Raw genomic sequence first — 18,782 nt, forward strand, 5'->3', positions numbered from 1 at the left:
TCTGCAGGCTTTATTTAAGTGGAAAACTTCCACAACAATGTGCAAAGCTGGTAGAGACGTTCCCTAAAGGACTGGCAGCTGTAATTGCAGCAAGAGGTGGTTCTACAATTGACTCAGGGGGCTGAATAATTACGGTATCATGGACATAAAGAAATAACTTATTCAAGCCATACAGTTTTTCTGGCATACTTACAGGATGACCTGCAATACCAGGTGGGCCCTGGAAAAATATGGCACAGGACAGCATGAGATATACAAAAATTTACAAGGAACAACAATCTCCCATATTTGTAACTCGTTACCTGGGGTCCAGGTTCACCTCTGAGTCCAGGCAAACCACTGAGTACCTCATATCCATCTTGATCACCCTGTATGGAGATAATTTGAAGTCAAAACAACTGATCACTGCTAGCTTCTCATCCACTCAGACTGTTTGGACTGGTTGACATTTCAGAGTAGATATCAATGGTTGCTACCGGCATCCTCAAACTAACAGCTTTTTTTAGCTCGGTACTTGCTCTCATCTGTCCACAAAAAACAAAAGAAAACAAAAAAAAGGAGAAAAGGAATCTACTCACATAGCCAATACGATATGGTGGCCCAGGTGGTCCGGGGGGCCCTGGTGGTCCCACTGGTCCCATTGGACCTGGAAGCCCTGCCAGGCCAGTCTGTCCTGATGTCCCCACCTGTCCTTGTTCACCCTGAGAGCCCTTAGGTGGCAGAGGTCAGTTGTAATGTCAGATTATGTTCAACACTGTATAAAGAGGAGAAGAAAAGTAGGACAGGAAGAGCAAACGGTGGCATGACACAGGCACGTGCAGAGCTGGAGGTTAAGTAGAGATGTGGATGAAGGTTACAGTTAAGGTTTGGGGACCTACTATGCTCATTAATGTGCCTGTATTTATTTTTGGATTGTACTAGAGCTGATTGTATAATTCAACAATGGACAAACATGCCTCTTTATCATCGCCCTGTATGTCTGAAGCAAGTCGTGTTAGTGCATGTCTCTTTCTAACAGGACACTGTCATATGATTAGCCAGCTTCTGGAAGCTTGCTGAGGGGCAGTACCCAGTGCTTGTGAGCTGTACGGCCTGTTCTTCATAGGTCCCTGTACCAAGTAACTATTTAAAGAAACCATTTTTGGTGAAAGTATCTAAAAATCTGCACAGTGTGAAGCCTGATTTATTAAAACTTTGGTCATTTTTAATATGAACACCTTGCTTTGTATATGCATGACAGAAACTAAGGAAACGCAGAGTAGGTCCTTAAATGAGTGAAGAAAGTCTTTTATGGAAACAGAATCTTTCACAGCTGCAATGTCTTGAAAGATTCTGTGAAAACAGAAAATAATAGTAATATAATAATAATAATAATAATAAAGAGTAAATAATGCAGAAAACTCGAGAAAATAAAATAAATCATCACAGCAGAGACATGCCCCAGGACCACCAACCCATTACACACCGTAGAGGATGGAGTAAAGTAAGAGAACAAGCCGGTGAAAAAGCTGGAGCCTTGTGCATCTTGCTAAAGGAAAGCAACAAAGAATGTGAAGAGTACATGGATGGGCCACCAAGTACAACATTTTCATATCAGTTCAGTGGGGAACATCTTTCTGCTTTCAATGATGAGAGTTTTAAGGGCTGAAATTAAAAATGAAGCTCACCTTTTCTCCAGCTGGTCCTGGAAGACCGAGGTCACCACTGTCACCCTGGGGAAAGAAGATTTAAAACAAAATATATGATAGTCAATACATTTAAAAGAAATGTCTATTGAATCATTACATTTAGTCCAGGATTGTAGGCTGTATTCATTTAAATCCTTCTTGAATTTTTTTAGCTGTTTTGTGGTCAAAATAAAAATCTTTAAACTATTTTGGTTAATCACTAAATAAAACTAATGAATTTCTCATTCAGATTTTATTAATAAATGATTAAGTCTTTTAGTGAGTACATTGTCTCTTGCTAGCATGTACCATAGTACAGCCCCACAGACTGAGTCTATCTTTACCTTTCCTCCTGCAGGTCCAGGTGGACCGGGTAGCCCAGGAGGACCAGGGGGTCCCTACAGCAGCAAACACAAAACAGAGTCAGTATTTACTATACCTCAAATAAACATCAACAACATTTAAAAGCAGAACAATGAAGGCATTAGGTGGTAAGGAAGTAAAATGGTAAGTAATCAAAGTAAAATACTCACTGGCAATCCCGGAGCACCATCTTGCCCAGGTGGTCCAGGAGGTCCAACAGCTATTGGACCATCAAGGCCCACTGCCACTGAAGTACCAGGGATCCCAGGAGGGCCAGGAGGACCTGGGAGACCCGGTGGACCATGTGGACCCTAGATAACAAATCCCAAAACAATCATATTACCACCTCAAGTGACTACTTTTTACTTATGTTAAAAAAAACAACATAAAAACCCCAAAACAAAACATACCCGGATTTTATCCAAGTCTGGGAATCCCGAGCCCTCCATGTCAACAAATGTCTGTAAGAAGCATAAGTTTAGTGAAAAGTTTTGGAAGTTATGAAATGAATGAAAAGAGTGTGTGGAGCCTGGACTTACTGGACGATCACCAGTACCAGGTCCAGGAGGTCCAGGTGGACCTGGGGGGCCTCTGGGTCCCGGCTGACCCTCTCCACGTTCACCCTGGAGGATTTTAAGACCACGGATTATCACGTTACATAATGCCATGTGTCTTCTTTAAACAGATGACTTAAATAGGGCACCTTTTCGCCTTTGGCACCAGGACCTCCTGGAATTCCTGGAACACCCTGCAGCCCAGGAGGACCCTGGAAACAGAAGCAAAAAAACCCAAATTACACTGATAATATTTCAATCGATTTATCTGGAAAAGCCTATAAATAATTCTTCTTTTGTAGCAATATTCCAATGTGAAAACAGAGAAACTCACAGCTCTTCCATCCTCTCCTGGATCACCCTGAAAGATTAATGAACAACCTCTGAGCAACATGAACCTCCAAACATTAAACAGCTCTAAACCTCGTTGTACTCACAGGCTCCCCATCAGCTCCAGGAGGTCCTGCAGGCCCATCCGACCCTGGCGGTCCTGGTGGTCCAGGGGGTCCGGCCAGCTGCTGCACAATAGAGCCATCCCCAAGTCGGACCACCTCAGCTGCAGGTCCTGTAGGACCAGGTGGTCCGGGAGGCCCCTGAGCCCCACGATCTCCTTTTTTACCAGTGTAGCCTTTGCCAAGATCACCCTGTGAGTGAGAATGTTGGATTTGGAAGGAATGTAATACTTAGTTAATACTTAGGTTACAGGTTTAGATAATTTAAATGTGAATTATAGTTTTATGTGTATAATAAAGGCAATAGTTTCTCTAGCAGAGACACAGTAGATCTGTTGACAGTAGAAACAAAACATGTTGTTATGAATGAACCTGAAATAATTTCTATCATTTCTAATGGCAAGAATAAAATTTCAAATTCAATCTGTATCATAAGTTTTGCTCCTGGCTGATCGGCATTTAGACATTTCTGCTCTTGTGCTTCAATTCATTCATTCTGCTCATCTCCAACATGTTTTTATTCCTTGATTCGACCAGAGTAGCCTTCAATGATTCAGAACTCAAAATAGTTTTAGCTCCTCCCCCTATAAGGCCATCTTTTCAACTATATGTGACACCGGACAGAGCCGAGTGCGAAAAACAAAACTCTTGGCTCTGAGACTGAGATTTTAGAGTTTTCTGAATCCTGAGCTTCTGCATTGCAGGGATTATTTGTACACATGCTGACCTCCTTATTTTTGTTTAGCTCATTATGTATAAAAGCCAAACTGCATGTGTATGAGTACATGGACAAACACTTTACATACCTTTTCACCTTTTTCACCCTGAAAAGCAGGAAGAAACAGTTGAGTGCATCAGCCATACGATCACTAAAAACACACTCACAGACACAAAGTGGTGTCTTACCTTCTGTCCTTGGACTCCACCCTGTGCAGAGAAACCAGAGCCAGAGCTGACACCTGAATCTCCCTTCGCTCCTACAGGGCCCTGGTCCCCCTTTGAGCCTTTCTCTCCTCTGTCTCCTTTTTCACCTTTAGCACCGATTGTACCTGAAGTAATTTAGCAAGTTAGGAACATCTAGACTGTGCCGCAGGACAAGAATGCTTAAATACAAATGTGATATGTGTAAATGTAAGACCAGCAACTATCAATGCATCATCTGCTCTTATATAGCACATGGATGTCAAGCACGCTGATCCAGCAAACAGCCCTTCACCATCACCCGAAGCAAAATGTGAAATTGGAACTGCAATAATCACAAAATGAAAGCACAGAAGATGCCAAAGCAAAAGCCAAAAAATGTCTTTAATGAAACTGCCTTCTACACTCAACAAAAATATAAACGCAACACCTTTGTTACTGCTCCCATTCCCCATGGGATGGACGTAGAGACCTAAAATTCATTCCAGATACACAATATAACCATCCCTCCCAAACAGTGGTCACAAATCAGTCCAAATGTGTGGTAGTGGGCACATCTGCTATATTGAGATAATCCATCCCACCTCACAGGTGTGCCACATCAGGATGCTGATCTGACATCATGAGTAGTGCACAGGTGTACCTCAGACTGCCCACAACAAAAGGCCACCCTGGAATGTGCAGTTTTTTGCGCTATTGGGGGTCTGGGGACCCAGAACCGGTCAGTATCTGGTGTGACCACCATTTGCCTCATGCAGTGCAACACATCGTCGCATGGAGTCTATCAGATTGTCAATTGTGGCCTGTGGAATGTTGGTCCACTCCACTTCAATGGCTGTGCGAGGTTGTTGGATATTCGTGGGAACTGGTACACGCTGTCGTATACGCCGGTCAAGCACATCCCGAACATGCTCAATGGGTGACATGTCCGGTGAGTATGCTGGCCATGCAAGAACTGGGACATTCTCAGCTGCCATCTGCCCTGAACAATGTGAACCATGATTCATCCGTGAAGCGCACACCTCTCCAACGTGCCAGACGCCATCGAATGTGAGCATTTGCCCACACAAGTCTGTTACGGCGACTGAGCTGGAGTCAGGTCAAGACCCCGATGAGGACGACGGGCATGCAGTTGAGCGTCCCTGAGACGGTTTCTGACAGTTTGTGCAGAAATTGTTTGGTTGTGCAAACCAATTGTTCCAGCAGCTGTCTGGGTGGCTGGTCTCAGACGATCTTGGAGGTGAACCTGCTGGATGTGGAGGTCCTGGGCTGGTGTGGTTACACGAGGTCTGCGGTTGTGAGGCCGGTTGGATGTGCTGCCATATTCTCTGAAACGCCTGTGGAGACGGCTTATGGTTGAGAAATGAACATTCAATGCACGGGCGACAGATCTGGTTGACATTCCTGCTGTCAGCATGCCAATTGCACGCTCCCTCATTGCTTGTGGCATCTGTGGCATTTTGCTGTGAGACAAAACTGCACATTCCAGGGTGGCCTTTTGTTGTGGGCAGTCTGAGGTACACCTGTGCACTACTCATGATGTCAGATCAGCATCCTGATGTGGCACACCTGTGAGGTGGGATGGATTATCTCAATATAGCAGATGTGCCCACTACCACACATTTGGACTGATTTGTGACCACTGTTTGGGAGGGATGGTTATATTGTGTATCTGGAATGAATTTTAGGTCTCTACGTCCATCCCATGGGGAATGGGAGCAGTAACAAAGGTGTTGCGTTTATATTTTTGTTGAGTGTAATTATTTTTCTCTGCAAAAAAGGCCAATTTTATTTTAGAAATCAGTCCTATAGAGGGAAGCAGGAATTCTTGCTTCTCATTTCAAGGTTAGCTGTATCGTTTCTTCAGGGTTTTATATTTAACTTAACAGCTCCACCATAAATAAATAGATAAATAAATAAAATAAAACCATGTTGATCTGTAAGTTTGCTTTTGGTAAAGAAACAAAAGAGACAAATATTAAAGCAGACACATTAGCACTGCTTACAATTAACGCTGGTTTTCTATTGTTGGTGATGGCTGGAGTCAAAATGTCTTTATGAGCCCAAACAGGTCACGAGAGGCAGAACATGCATGTTTTACTGTTGTTTGTATTTAAACTAGTAGGTTTAGTTGCTTCTGCTGTTTTGTTTGTGGACTAACAAAATGCTGACGTTCAATCAACCTCCACCCATACACTGAGCAGAATGAGAAAGCAGCAACAGCCAGAGCGCTCCTTCTTTACAGTGATAGGAAGGCCACATATTGATTAGGACATGATCCTAATCTGATGTGCTGCCAGCCGTTATCAGGACCCTTTTGCCCCCTGCGACCCACCTCTTGAGCCTAATAATCCAGGCTTGCTGAAGTCCTGCCTGCTGTACTCCACGGAGGGCTGATACCAGACATCTGAACACAGACATACCTTTACCTGCTGCTTGGAGAACTCATGAAACATGTTTGCGGCGCGACGGAGAAAGGAACGGTCCTATTTCATGAGCAACTCACTCAAAGAGAAATTACTTCTTTTATCATCCACTAGAGGGAGCTAAAGAACTTCTAGTCATACACACTCCTTGCAGCAATCTCCTCACACGGGTCCAGACAGGCAACCTGACGTAAACTTTTCTGGCTTAAAAATGTCTACATGATGTTTCTTGCTGCATGATTTAAAAACTTCCATTACACATTTATACAGCGCAGTGACATGCTGAGAGTCCTGGAAGAGCACGCTTAAGCTCTTTAGTTATAAATTAACACACTTTCTCTTTACCTGTTTGTGCGAGTGTGTTTATGTGTGAGGAAATCAGCGGAGGTTCAGGCAGTGGACGGAAAGGTGGAGGGGTGGTCTGTGGGGGGAACGGGACACAAATACAACAGTTTAAAACATCTGGAAATTTACATAATGGAATGCAACCACATCACATGTACATCTACATTTATATTTAATTTTCAGACAATATTTGTGCACAAGAGCAGACAAATACTTCCACCAGGTGGTGGAAAGCAGATAATTTGCATTCAGTTGAAATTGAAAGTTTAAATGAAATGTTCACCACTAGGGAGCAGTGTGTTACCAGCTGATGTGTTAATGATGTTTTGGGACATGTGTGTTTTTTAAGTTCACCCAACTGTTTTTCATATTCTCTATGGTCTCCCATATATATAAAGGATCCTAGTGTAAAAATATTTCACTGCAAAAGATTTAACTGAAAGAGATCCATAAATTAAAAACAAAAACTACTACTAAATAATGTTAAGCCAAATGATCGCTCCACATTTGGAAACTCTTGGGGGCAGTGAGTGTGCTTTTACTGCATTGGCAGTGTGTTTGGGATCACTGTCATGCTGAAAAATTAAGCTTTTGTCAATCAGACTCTTTCTAGATGGTATTGCATGGTGGCTCAAACTCTGATGGCACTTTTCTGTGTTTGTAATTCATCAGTTCTGACAAAGATCTCCAACACCACTGGCTGAGATGCAGCTCGATGATGACTGTAGACACTCAGATTTTTTAAGGATGTACTGAGCTAATAGCTCTTTGGGAATCATTTAGTCGTTACAAGAAAAATAAATACTAGTTTATGTCTGTGAAACTGTTATCTTTGGAGTTTTTTATAGATTCAACTAAAGAAATGGGAACAAATGATATGTTTTTTGCGACAGGCTGGTAGCAACAACTAAAGATACAAATTAAATTTTTTGTTGTTGTTGTCTGTTATGTATAGACAAAACACTGGTTCATCCCTTCAGTTAGGTGCCTTTTTATAAGCTTGAATGATTCATAGTGTTACATGGCTTAACAAATAAAAACGTTTCCTCTGATAATGGTCTGTTAAAAAGTATCTAATGTCTAAAGAAAACTTTGAGAGACCTCCAGAAAGCCATTAATAAGCAATTCAATGCCTACAATTCCCATAATGCAACTAGGCCCTGCTGTTCCTCTTGAAATACATCTCGAGCTGAGATGATTTCAGAGACTGTAAATCACTCTTGTATGTTCATATAAGACATCCACAAAGCTCATACAGACCTTCACGCTGCCTCCCATCTGCCTCCTCTCGCCGTTGCCGCTGCCATAGTCACCAGAGCCCTGCTGCGATACAGAGAAAAAACTGTGTTTCACAAAAGCCTTCTGGTAGTTTGACTGGAATATTGGAAACACAAGAACTCACAGTGTCAGAGTCGTCCTCATAGTCGCATAAACGCTCAGCTGACCGAGGGTTTCCCACCAGTCTCAGGTCTGCCATGTCACCCTAAAACACACAGACAGTGAATCCCACCATAGGTATTATCAGAAGCATGCAGATTTTATGAGCTTTAACTGCAGCCATCTTAATTTCTTCCATAGTTCTCCACTTCAAAGAGAGTCATACGATCACCAGAGTCCCTGTCTCAGAAGTTAAAGGTGGCACTACCTCCTTATTGTTAATGACACAAACCCTGGACGGAGTGCCGCAGGGTGACGTCACAGACAAGAAAGAACAGACTCCCAGATACCTCTGGAGGAGGATTTGTTGCTGTTTTTCATTTTTTCCTGTCAGAACTGTGAGACATCTCTTTAGCATTTCCTCTGCTGGTACCCTGGAGATTATGCGTACAAAACAGGCGTCTCATTCTTTTGCACCACACTGTTGTATAAAACAAAAACTGTTAAAAACTGTTTAAAAGTGATAATTTGTCTTTCCCGTTTTATAGCATTGCTGTAGCTTTATGCTTATTTCTGAGATGAGTGCCATCATGTTGGTTTGTCCAATTCTTAATGCGTTAAACTTTCATATTTCCTAAATATTGATAGTGATCAAATCCTCAACACATAAAGAAGAAATCTTTTCTGGCATCTTTATTTTAGCACATTTATTTGTGTGTTGGAGCAATTAGCCATGAGCGTTTCCTGTCTGCAGCATATATGTAAATGTACGTGTAACTGTATGAATTATTTTGATACTCGAGAAATCTTAAAAATGCAATTTTTGTCAACCAAGTTCTGCTAAAAGGATCCTTCCAAAAGAATAATGGTCACTGGTGACCTTTGACCTGGCTCACTTTTTAATTTACAACTTGCTCTTCTCAAACGCTTTGAGGAAATGCAAAAGTCATTTTCCAGGAGTGGATTTTGCAGGGTAAATGGATGACTGTAGGTCAATACTTCCACTCACAGGATTAGGTAGAGTGATCCAGTCCAATCTACAAACAAGATGAGCCGCTGTAGGCAGGCTAATCCACGGCTTGGATGAGTCACCCTCTAGTCATTTATACGAACGAACGAACAAAATTAATAATCATGCTAAAACTGCATGAGCTACAAAGTAACACATACAGAGACTGTTTTATTGTTATTACTTATTTCTTTTAATCACTAAGCAGCGTTCAGTAAAAACCATGTTAAGAATCTATCAGCTGTGTTTCAAAGCAGACCTGAGTAAGAGCAGCATCAGTTAAAACTTTCAAATACTTGAAATCTTCTTCATGCATTTTTGGACTTCATGTAACCTTTAAAAAAATATGATGTTGTCATTATTACTACTCAACCCACTAAGATTTTTGAGACATGTGACCATTAACCATGTGATGTTAACTTAGCTGCCATTTTTGACATGACAGAATCATGGTGACGGTGTGGGATCAGGGGAATAAGGCCCAGTCACCAGGCCCAGGGACCGGTCAGTGACCATCTAACAACCAAAAGCCAAGACGGAAAGATGAATATTTCTGGACTGGTTGCTGGCAGTCCCAAAGTAAATGATTGCTGAAGTCCCAGTCACAAAGGCCTACAGGTTGGTTATCATCTGGCAATCACCAAGGAACATCAAATCTGTGGATCCACTTACCAGGAACTTGCCATTGTCAGCTCTTCCCGCGTGACCCACAAAGAGTACTGATGCAGGGTCGAGATCCATGGGATCCGGCGAGCGCTCAAACTTCACCACCTGTGGCTCAGAGTCGCAGCCATGGTAGAAGGCCACCTGCTCCTCCATGACTGACAGCGAGAAGCGACTCCAGGTGTCCACCATGCTCGGCACCTCAAAGCTGGCAGCCTCGTACGAAGCCTCAGAGTCGGGCTCGGTGTAGAAAAACTGAACCTTCTGACGGCCAGCCTTCACCGCGCTGAGCTTGACAGCAACATACATGAGCTTCTGGGTGGCATCTGTGATGGAGAAAAGGATGGAGGCAGCAGGAGTGGAGGGCTTGACATGGAAGAGGAGGGAGAAGTGGCGGTAGAAAGGGCTGGGGACATGGACCAGAGCTCGCTGGCCCGGGACCACTGAAGGAGTGAACTGATAGGCAGGCTCCCCATTTGGCCCATAGGTGGTGGTGAACTCTTCTAGTGGAGGTTCTCCCATCAGCTGGAGTAAAGAGATGCCGCTCACTTCTGTGAGAGGGAGGAGACAGGAAGTTAAAACTTAGTGCACACAAATAAAAGAGAAAATTGACTTTCAGTTGCCAACCATTGAAAAAAAAATGTTTTCAATGGTTTATATCAGTTGGGTGACATTTATGTTGTTGAGTAACAAGTAAAAACCCTCCATAAGAAGAAAAATGTACATAAAAACTCACAAACCAGCCAGTGTAATTAGTATTACACTCTCATATGTGGGACTGAACCGATAGTACTGATGCAGTATTATCTTTGTGCAGTAGAATTAAACGTTGAAGGGTTTATAAGACGTATAGATGTAGCCTCTTGGTCTACAAAGTGAAGCCACTGGAAAGTCATTTTAACCTGCATCCTTTGTAAAGGCCAATAAAATGACCTATAGTCATCCCAAGCAGCGTCGTGTTTCAAGACAGCAAGATGGCGAGGGCAAAAAAACCTAAATCCAACGAGCAGTGCTCCTCAAAACTGCCACTAGCATAGCATGTTTACTGTGTCCATTATAAAAGGCTATTACATAAACATGTAAACATCTGCTGAATCTGATGGAACTAGAGAAAATGTGTATTCCCTGACAGGCTGATAGCAGGTGCTAGGTGAAATTGGTTGCACAGAGGTACATGGTGCTGCACTGAAAAAGTCTTTGCGATTGCTTTGGTTGCTAGCAAACAGCCACAGTTTGCTAGCTTCCATAGATAAGACCAGCTTGTTTGCAAACACTCAGCTACTACTACTACTACTAAGCAGTAGTTAAACTGTGAAGACAGAAAAGGAAACCCTTTACTTTCAAAATGAAAGCTTTTCCTTACACTTACTTGACACCGTTTTTCACTAGTTCTTGTTGGTTATTTCCTGAGTGTGTCAGCTTTGGTCTTAAACCAATGTATACAATCAGGTTTTTGGACAATGGCAACTTGTTTTACAATTTTGCTTCTGTACACCACCACAGTAAAGTAAATCAAATAATCAAGATGTGATTCAGATTAAATTCAAGGACTTAAAAAAAGTCATTGTAAAGTTATTCTAGTCATTTTTTACACAGTTGCCCATTTTTAAATGCTAAAAGTGGGCAAACTCAAATACTTGTGGCACATTAAAGGTGTTTGAATGTTTTCTAACACTGGATTTTAATGGGTGAGGAGGCATAAATTTCACAAGTGCTTTTCACTGCAAGATTCATAGAGTTACGAGTCTGCTGCAAAAGTAGCTGCTAACTGAAGTGACCCTTGAAGATCCCATGTCTGGAACAACAAACCGAAAAGTGCACTGACACTGCAGGTCACATGCTAAAACCACAGATCCCAAATTCAGCAATGAGGGTGATTTAAGAACAAAACTTTCCCCCCAAAAAAACATGGCTACAAGGCATTTATAGGACACACTCTGAGACTTCAATAGTGGGGCACATTAGTGGAAAAACTGCTTGAGTTTCAATTCCCACAGACTAAAATAGCCCAAAAGGGAAATGAGAAGCAGCAGATTTACATTCTCATAAATCAGCCTCACAGGGGAGAAGCAGCATTTTTTTTGACCAGGATAGGGTTTGAGGCTTGCCATTGCACAAGTGCAATCTGTGCATTAAAGGCGTACAGAGGTCATCAGTAGTGGGGGTCTCCCACATTTCTTAGTGATGGGAATTTTATATGTTCACGTGTGGTCAATATTTAATGCCATTTAAGCCACCTTATTTTTCCCTTTGGGGGGTTTGTTTGCCTTCCACCTGTTTATGCTGCTGTCATGGATAGTAACAGGACAACCAGATCAACTGCTGTCAGCCTGTAAACTCTCTCGACCTGCGCAGCAGCTACAAGAAACCTGGCTCCTCTGGGATTATAGGATTTGATCCAACTGGAGCTTGAGATCGGCAGGGTGGAGGGCTTCTCAGTGAAGGCACCTGCTATTGGTTCTTCTCAAGGCAGCACAGATGCTGCAGCTGTTGTGTGAGCTAAACCATATAGTGGTATATATTTATGCAGTTTCAGAAAATGACAAACGACAGCATAAATGTGAACTTACAGTTAATCAAAAATGGTAGACTGAAAATAAATTTCTCAAGGGAGGCCCCTACTCTAATTCCATACATGTTCACATCTGGAAGCTGTCTGGTTTTACCACAGCTCTCCCACTAACCCAACTCTACAGCCCAGTAACAGTGAAGTCTCCCATGAGAGAGGCTAATGTCTGCCAGCAAGCCATTAGCACTGTGGTTACAAGACCATTACATAACAATTACGCAAAGTTTTCTAATTTCTTTATCTGGGCTGCAATCTAGTCTCAGGCTTTTAATTTATTTCTGTTTCTTTCCTGTGAGAATGCAGGGAATAAGAAACATGCTTATTTTTTTCCTGGCAGAATTTTATATTGTTTTACCTCTTCAGACATTGTAAAAAAAAACTTTTAAACATGTTTTGATTTCATAAAGCACAAAATATTATGTATAAAGCAATAGATATATTTAATTACTTATTAAAAAGGGACAGTGCAGTTTGACATAGTTTCAATACTAAGAGCTGAGCTGAGGGAAAGGAGTCTCCATGTGTAAGACATGTTCATTAAATTCTACAGGAATAAATTTGCACTGGAAGAATGTTAAACTTTGTTTTATATGTCATAGCATCAAGAGGATAAAATAACCTGCACAGCATTGTGTCAAATGAAGCAGGAAGAGGAGAAATAATGAAAATGTTCCTCCTTTCTTTTAGAATCAAAGCACCACTCAATCTTTGCTGTATTTATGGAGTATTTAATTCATAATTTATCTCTAGTGTCTATCTTCCCCAAATTTAGTATTTGTTTTTCCATTTAATAACGGAATAGTTATCATATATGCCCAGAATTATCTTTATTATACACTTTATTAGGTACACCTGATCAACTGCTCACACGACAACATCTCGATGCATTTAGGCATGTAGACATGGTCAAGACTACCTGCTGGAGTTGAAACTGAGCATCAGAATGATGATGCAAGGTGATTTTAAGTGACTCTGTATGTGGCACGGTTATTCATTTGAGACTATTTCAGAAACTACTGATCCACACTGAGTGGCAGTTGTCTGGGTAAAAAATGTGAAGGCAACATTAACCGTTACAACCAAGCAATGCAGAAGAGCATCTCTGAATGCACAACATGTCCAGTCTTGAAGCAGATGGACTACAGCAGCAGAAGACCACTCTTGACCACTAAGAGCAGGAAACTCAGGCTACAATTCACACTGACTCACCAAAACCAGACAACAGAAGATTGGAAAGTCATTGCCTGTCTGAGTTTTGCAGCAACGTCTAATAGGAGGGTGAGAAGTTGGCTCAAACGATATGAAAGCATGGATCCATACTGCCTTATATCAACAGTTCAGGCTGCTGTTGGTGTGATAATATGAGGGATATTGCCTTGGCACACTGTGGGCTCCTTAGTACCAGCTGAGCATTGTTTAAACACCACAGCCTACCGGAGTGTTGTTACTGACCATCACTTTATGACCACAGTGTACCATCTTCTGAGGATAGCACGCCATGTCACAAAGCTCAGATCATCTCAAACTGGTTTCTTGAACATGGCAATAAGTTCACTGTACTCAAACGGCCTCCACAGTCACCAGATTTTAGTCCAATAGAGCAACTTTTGGGATGTAGTGGAACAGAAGATTTTCCATTGTGGATGTGATCATGTGTCCGTGGCACTTTGACATGCAGCACATGTCCATATGGACCACAATCTGTGAGGAATGTTTCCAGAACCTTCTTGAATCTATGCCACTTAGCACACCTTAGTGTGTTTAAGGTGTGCTAAGTGGATGGTGTTTGTCATAATATATATAAAACGTAACTTTGAGTTTATCAAAAACATGAAAAAATGCAGTTTCATTGGATTGGCAAAGAAAAAAACAAAGTTTGATCCAAATGTTGCTACATTTTGATTTGTGCATTTAAGGAAGTGAAACCCCCCCTATTTTATATAAGTCATAATGACAAACAAACGAAGCTGAAACCACAGAAATTTGGCGTGTGCAATGAGCAGAACTGTTGCAAATTGGACAGTAAATTATGTTCATGAAGGAACTCCTCACGTTAAGCTGTTCAAATTGTTTTTTTATGCTCTTAAGACATCAGCTCAGATCTCTGCATGGGACACCGTCGAATAATGAAATACTGATTTTTTTTGTTGAAACCAATCACAGAAAGCTCATTTCTGACCTCCTTTCTTCACGCTAACAGTCCCCATTGTATGCAAGAACAGCCCACATCAGTGTTTCGCGGCCTTAATGACCTCATGTTCTCAGTTACAGGGGATTACTGGGGTGCCATGTGTGTATTTTCTAACATGTAACTCCAGAGAAATCCGACGCCTGCCTGTTTTAGCGTGTGAAGAAAAAGACACAGGCAATGAGAAGAGGCATGGACTGACAGATGGACAGACAGAGGGCGGGAGGGAGGAAATGCACGGCAACTGTTCATGGGAAAGTGGACCATGAGGGACTGTTAATGGGACAAAGTGGACGGGCCAGCAGCCCGAACTGACTCAACGCGGCAGTTAAAACATGCAGAAATGTCACAGTGTAACTAATGAACTCCTCTAGAGGGTTAGCAGTGCAGAGACCTTCCCTCATCCTGGAAGGGGAGCATAAAAAGAGTTTATACTATCCTGTAAAATCTGCGCCTAAGCCTGAGTGTTACTGCAGTCAATGTAACCACACTGTGTGCTTAAATTACAAAGTACAACGGGCAAAGTAATGCAAGCATGTGATGGTTAAAGTGGCCTAAAATAGAGAAAAATGTAGGAAACTACACCCTCATTCTTCTGCTTGACCTGAAATGTCCTTTACTTGCAAAAGCAACTCAATCTGCCTTCAATAACTACACCAAAGCATCTACTGTGTCTGAACAATTTCAGTAATTTCAGTGTTTTGCATGAGGAATATTATGCCATTGTCCTGGTATTCCCAAAGCAGATCTTAATATATCTGCAGGTCTTGATTTGGAGAATTGAGGACGTGGGTAAGAATAAAATCCAGGACTCTTTATCGTAAAACACAACAAACACTTCATTCACACAGCTGGCCTGAGACTCGGGCTGTTAATTGCACTGAGTCTCGGCTGTGGCATCAGTTAACACTTCAAATGGAGCCTGTGACACCTTCACCCAGCCTCTGATCCCCGCTCAGACTCTAATCCACGTCTGAATGAGCCCAGAGCCCAGCGCCAATTAAAGTTGATTGAGGGGGGATCGGTGCAGCTCAGATGACATCAGCTGGATTCTTCTTTTTGTTCACATCTTGCTCCTCGAAGAGGCAGAAGAGCTGAAAAGCTCGGGTTTTTGGCTGCCCTCCAAAACAAATTTGTCTATGTGAAGAATTTGAGAAGCATGAACGGTGACAGGTAGCACTGGTTCATAAATTTAGCCTGCAGCACATGTCGAAATGCATGATTTATTTCATCATCCGTTTTGCTAACAGGACCATATTTCAATGTGTCTAAAGCCCAGTTTTTATATTTTAAGTCTGTGCTAGCTCTCTTACTCTCCAATCTGCTACAGGGTCAAACCTTAACCGTTGCTGTCGTGATACATGTGTTACATGCATGAAGTAGGGCAAAAATTAATACTCACAGAATGAATGTACTGAAAACTGGATTCAGTAAAAGCACCAAATCTGATGTTTAAAAAGAGGAAAAAGTGCAGAAAAACACTGTGCTGGAAGGCAAAGCTAGGGAATTATTACAAAACAGATATGAAAACTGAGAAAATATAATTTGATAAAGAAAACTGCTCTAATACGTTTTTGAGAGCTTGTTGCTTCTAACCTGCAGACTGTTTCCAGTTTCCTTCTCTAACAGGCTCCAACACTCCAAGGTTTTTTTTTGTTAATATAAAAAAAAACCCCAAAAACGTTCAAAACATTTTTATGCATTATCTGTCATTTAATGGTTAATTACATGAGGGGAGTCTTTGCCGGGACGATTTTGACCCCCGGGCCTTATGTTTGACACCCTTTCTCTAATGTATTTACTGCCAAGTCATCTGTCAATTTGTTGTATTCTTCAGCTGGTCGCCAACAGCATGAAAGCAAATAGCAAAGACTAATCTTTCAGGCCACTTAAAAGTTTTTTGCTTTGCTTTTCAGTGATGTTGAAAGCTTAAAGCTTGGGCTGCTGGTGGCACTACTTTTTATTTTTATGGGCTGAAGACAGGCTGACAACCTTGCTTTCACAGTTTGTGTTTTTTTAGGAACTAATAAGGGAACCAATCAGCAGCAAATGAGAAATAATGATAAACAAGCAGCTCAAGACCAGCTCATTAAACTGCCGTCTCTTTTTTTTATACCTGAGTCCTAACTGAGCACTAACCATGCAGCAGGAGAACCCAGAGGCCCTCCAGGGTGGGCGTGGCCTCTTGAACCTCAGCATCAGCTGGAAAAACTTTAAACAAATGGAAGTGACTCAGTGTCTGTTTGAGACACTATAAATGACACATAAATGGTCCAAAATGCATTTAAATTGCTTCCAAGTTGAAGACCCAGTATTTCCCCACTCACATAAAAGGCTTTCTTATACTTGTGCCTCATTTTGAATCTCTGCTCATCTTCTAATGGTGTCCCAAACACTCGACTGCATTCCATCAAGTGTGACTGGGTGAAAGGGTGGGTGACTGTCGTGCCCTCTGCCCTCCTGGCAGAGACTGCAAGCCTCCCCGTCTCATCCCATCACAACGCTCTCTTGTTACCGACCGCAAGACCGCCGCCCTTTCACCCAAACCGACTGCACAATCGTCACACTCAATCTCTCGGAGCAGACCATTTTCCCACCCACAGCGGTTATCAAAAATACCTTCCACAAGCTTCTCCCCACTTCCACCGCCACTGCCACCACAGACAGCCTGATTGTTTCCTCTCCATCTGGGAAACTATAAAACGCCATCCATCTGTAAACCTACATAACACACCAGCTGAATAGAAATGATGACACGATAACTCGAGACAGAAAAGCGTGGCTGGCATGCAGGAGTAGGATGTGATGGGAGGAATAGAATGATTACTGCCTGCTGTGAGAAACCAACCTACATCTAAATGTAAAGACAACATCACGACTGAGAGCTTATACTGAGTGTTTTTGATCAAATGTAGGCTCCCTTAACCCTTTTGTCATCCCTTGTGCAGGTGTTTGGAAAATCACAGGCAATAAACAGTTTGACTGACAACCACAGGGACGTGTTATAACCCGTACACCCCGAGCAAAAACAGTGCAAACGCTTGGCTGCATGCATACACCAAAGTCTCCAAAACGTACTGCAGTGCAGATTCAGGAGTCTGCTGTGGGGTGAAACATAGCTGTGTTGGTGTTTTAAAGCCACAAGTTGTTGTAAAGGTCATTCAACCATTTGCAGTAAGCATTCTCGTGGGAAACACACGATGAAGAAGGTTTTCATGTGGCAGAGGTCAAAGTTTTAATTTAAAAAACCCCAGGAATGTCCAGCCAATGACGTGTGCTGTTAAATTTATTAAGGCATTAAAAGGCTGAACAAGAGCCTCTGATATATTTGTCAGGGTTTCACTGCAAAAGTTTCTAACCTAATGTATATATGATTTCTAGTTTACAGTATAAACATCTAACATGACCAGAATACATTTAAGTGTCATAAAAAAGATGCAGCTACCATCAAACAACTAGCAGGCATGCTGCTGCTGACTGCTACTGACTCTACACATTAAAAATGCCTCGTTTGCAGGAGACAAGACAACAACATGAACTGCTGCATGCAGCCTGGCGACAACGGCGTGAACTCAGGTGTTTTATCATGCGTCAGGGGAGAAAGTGACACCACAGCAACTTCAGCAGTTCCAACATCAATGTTTTTGCATGTTTTGACCATTGATTTACAAAAAGTGTGTATTTAACATTAATCAAACCCATCTTCCAAATTGCAAGCTTTTTTCTGACTTTAAAATACGGAGGACCAAAACCGCCTAAATAAAATAATACATTAAAAATTAGAAAATGAAAAATAAAGATAATCATCTATATTTTTAAATTATGTAGGCAACATGTGTCAGCTATATGACAGTGTATACATAACGCATCACACTTATGTGTGTTGGTAGTTTCTCAGTTGATTTTTACCAGTATATTAACCCTTTAAAACTGGTCAGAGCGGGCACGCTCCGTTTTGCGTAACTATTTTTAAATCCCTGTAGAACTGGAACCACGTAAGCTAGCGCAATAATTTTCTTTGCAAACTGCAAAAAAAACTTTGAAACTGGAGGAGTTGTACTTACATCTTATGCCATCAGCTTGTCCTAGGTCACGGTTTCCTTCCACATATAGCTTTGCAAAAATTGCATAAAAAGCACTTGCAGCAACAAAAACATAATATTCCAGAAACACGCTTTGCTGATCTGATCAGCTGTTCATAACACTTCCTATGTTGGAACAGACGTCAGCGCGAACTATTGCATGTCC

At 41.9% G+C, this 18,782-nt stretch overlaps 1 protein-coding gene across 5 annotated transcripts in view; it reads right to left on the bottom strand.

The window, feature by feature from the left end:
* Positions 1-18,782, bottom strand: part of LOC102292375 (collagen alpha-1(XVIII) chain) — a 55,598-nt gene that overhangs the window by 13,504 nt on the left and 23,312 nt on the right. For 3 of the 5 annotated variants that reach the window (XM_042216028.1, XM_014330639.2, XM_042216031.1), the window contains exons 2-20: positions 9,787-10,328; positions 8,131-8,211; positions 7,989-8,048; positions 6,729-6,804; positions 6,293-6,364; positions 3,943-4,085; positions 3,843-3,860; positions 3,022-3,228; positions 2,919-2,945; positions 2,734-2,796; positions 2,570-2,653; positions 2,441-2,491; positions 2,201-2,341; positions 2,012-2,065; positions 1,668-1,712; positions 1,466-1,528; positions 579-710; positions 303-368; positions 194-220 (exon numbers count right to left, since the gene is read on the bottom strand). In XM_042216028.1, coding sequence (XP_042071962.1) covers positions 194-220; positions 303-368; positions 579-710; positions 1,466-1,528; positions 1,668-1,712; positions 2,012-2,065; positions 2,201-2,341; positions 2,441-2,491; positions 2,570-2,653; positions 2,734-2,796; positions 2,919-2,945; positions 3,022-3,228; positions 3,843-3,860; positions 3,943-4,085; positions 6,293-6,364; positions 6,729-6,804; positions 7,989-8,048; positions 8,131-8,211; positions 9,787-10,328 — 1,952 coding nt within the window. The remainder of the gene's footprint in view (positions 1-193; positions 221-302; positions 369-578; positions 711-1,465; positions 1,529-1,667; positions 1,713-2,011; positions 2,066-2,200; positions 2,342-2,440; positions 2,492-2,569; positions 2,654-2,733; positions 2,797-2,918; positions 2,946-3,021; positions 3,229-3,842; positions 3,861-3,942; positions 4,086-6,292; positions 6,365-6,728; positions 6,805-7,988; positions 8,049-8,130; positions 8,212-9,786; positions 10,329-18,782) is intronic. The other 2 variants (XM_042216030.1, XM_042216029.1) reach the window with 2 other exon arrangements.

This window comes from Haplochromis burtoni, unplaced genomic scaffold, assembly GCF_018398535.1.
Source record: "Haplochromis burtoni strain Fernald_Lab_line unplaced genomic scaffold, NCSU_Asbu1 Contig_902, whole genome shotgun sequence".
NCBI classification, from domain to species: domain Eukaryota; kingdom Metazoa; phylum Chordata; class Actinopteri; order Cichliformes; family Cichlidae; genus Haplochromis; species Haplochromis burtoni.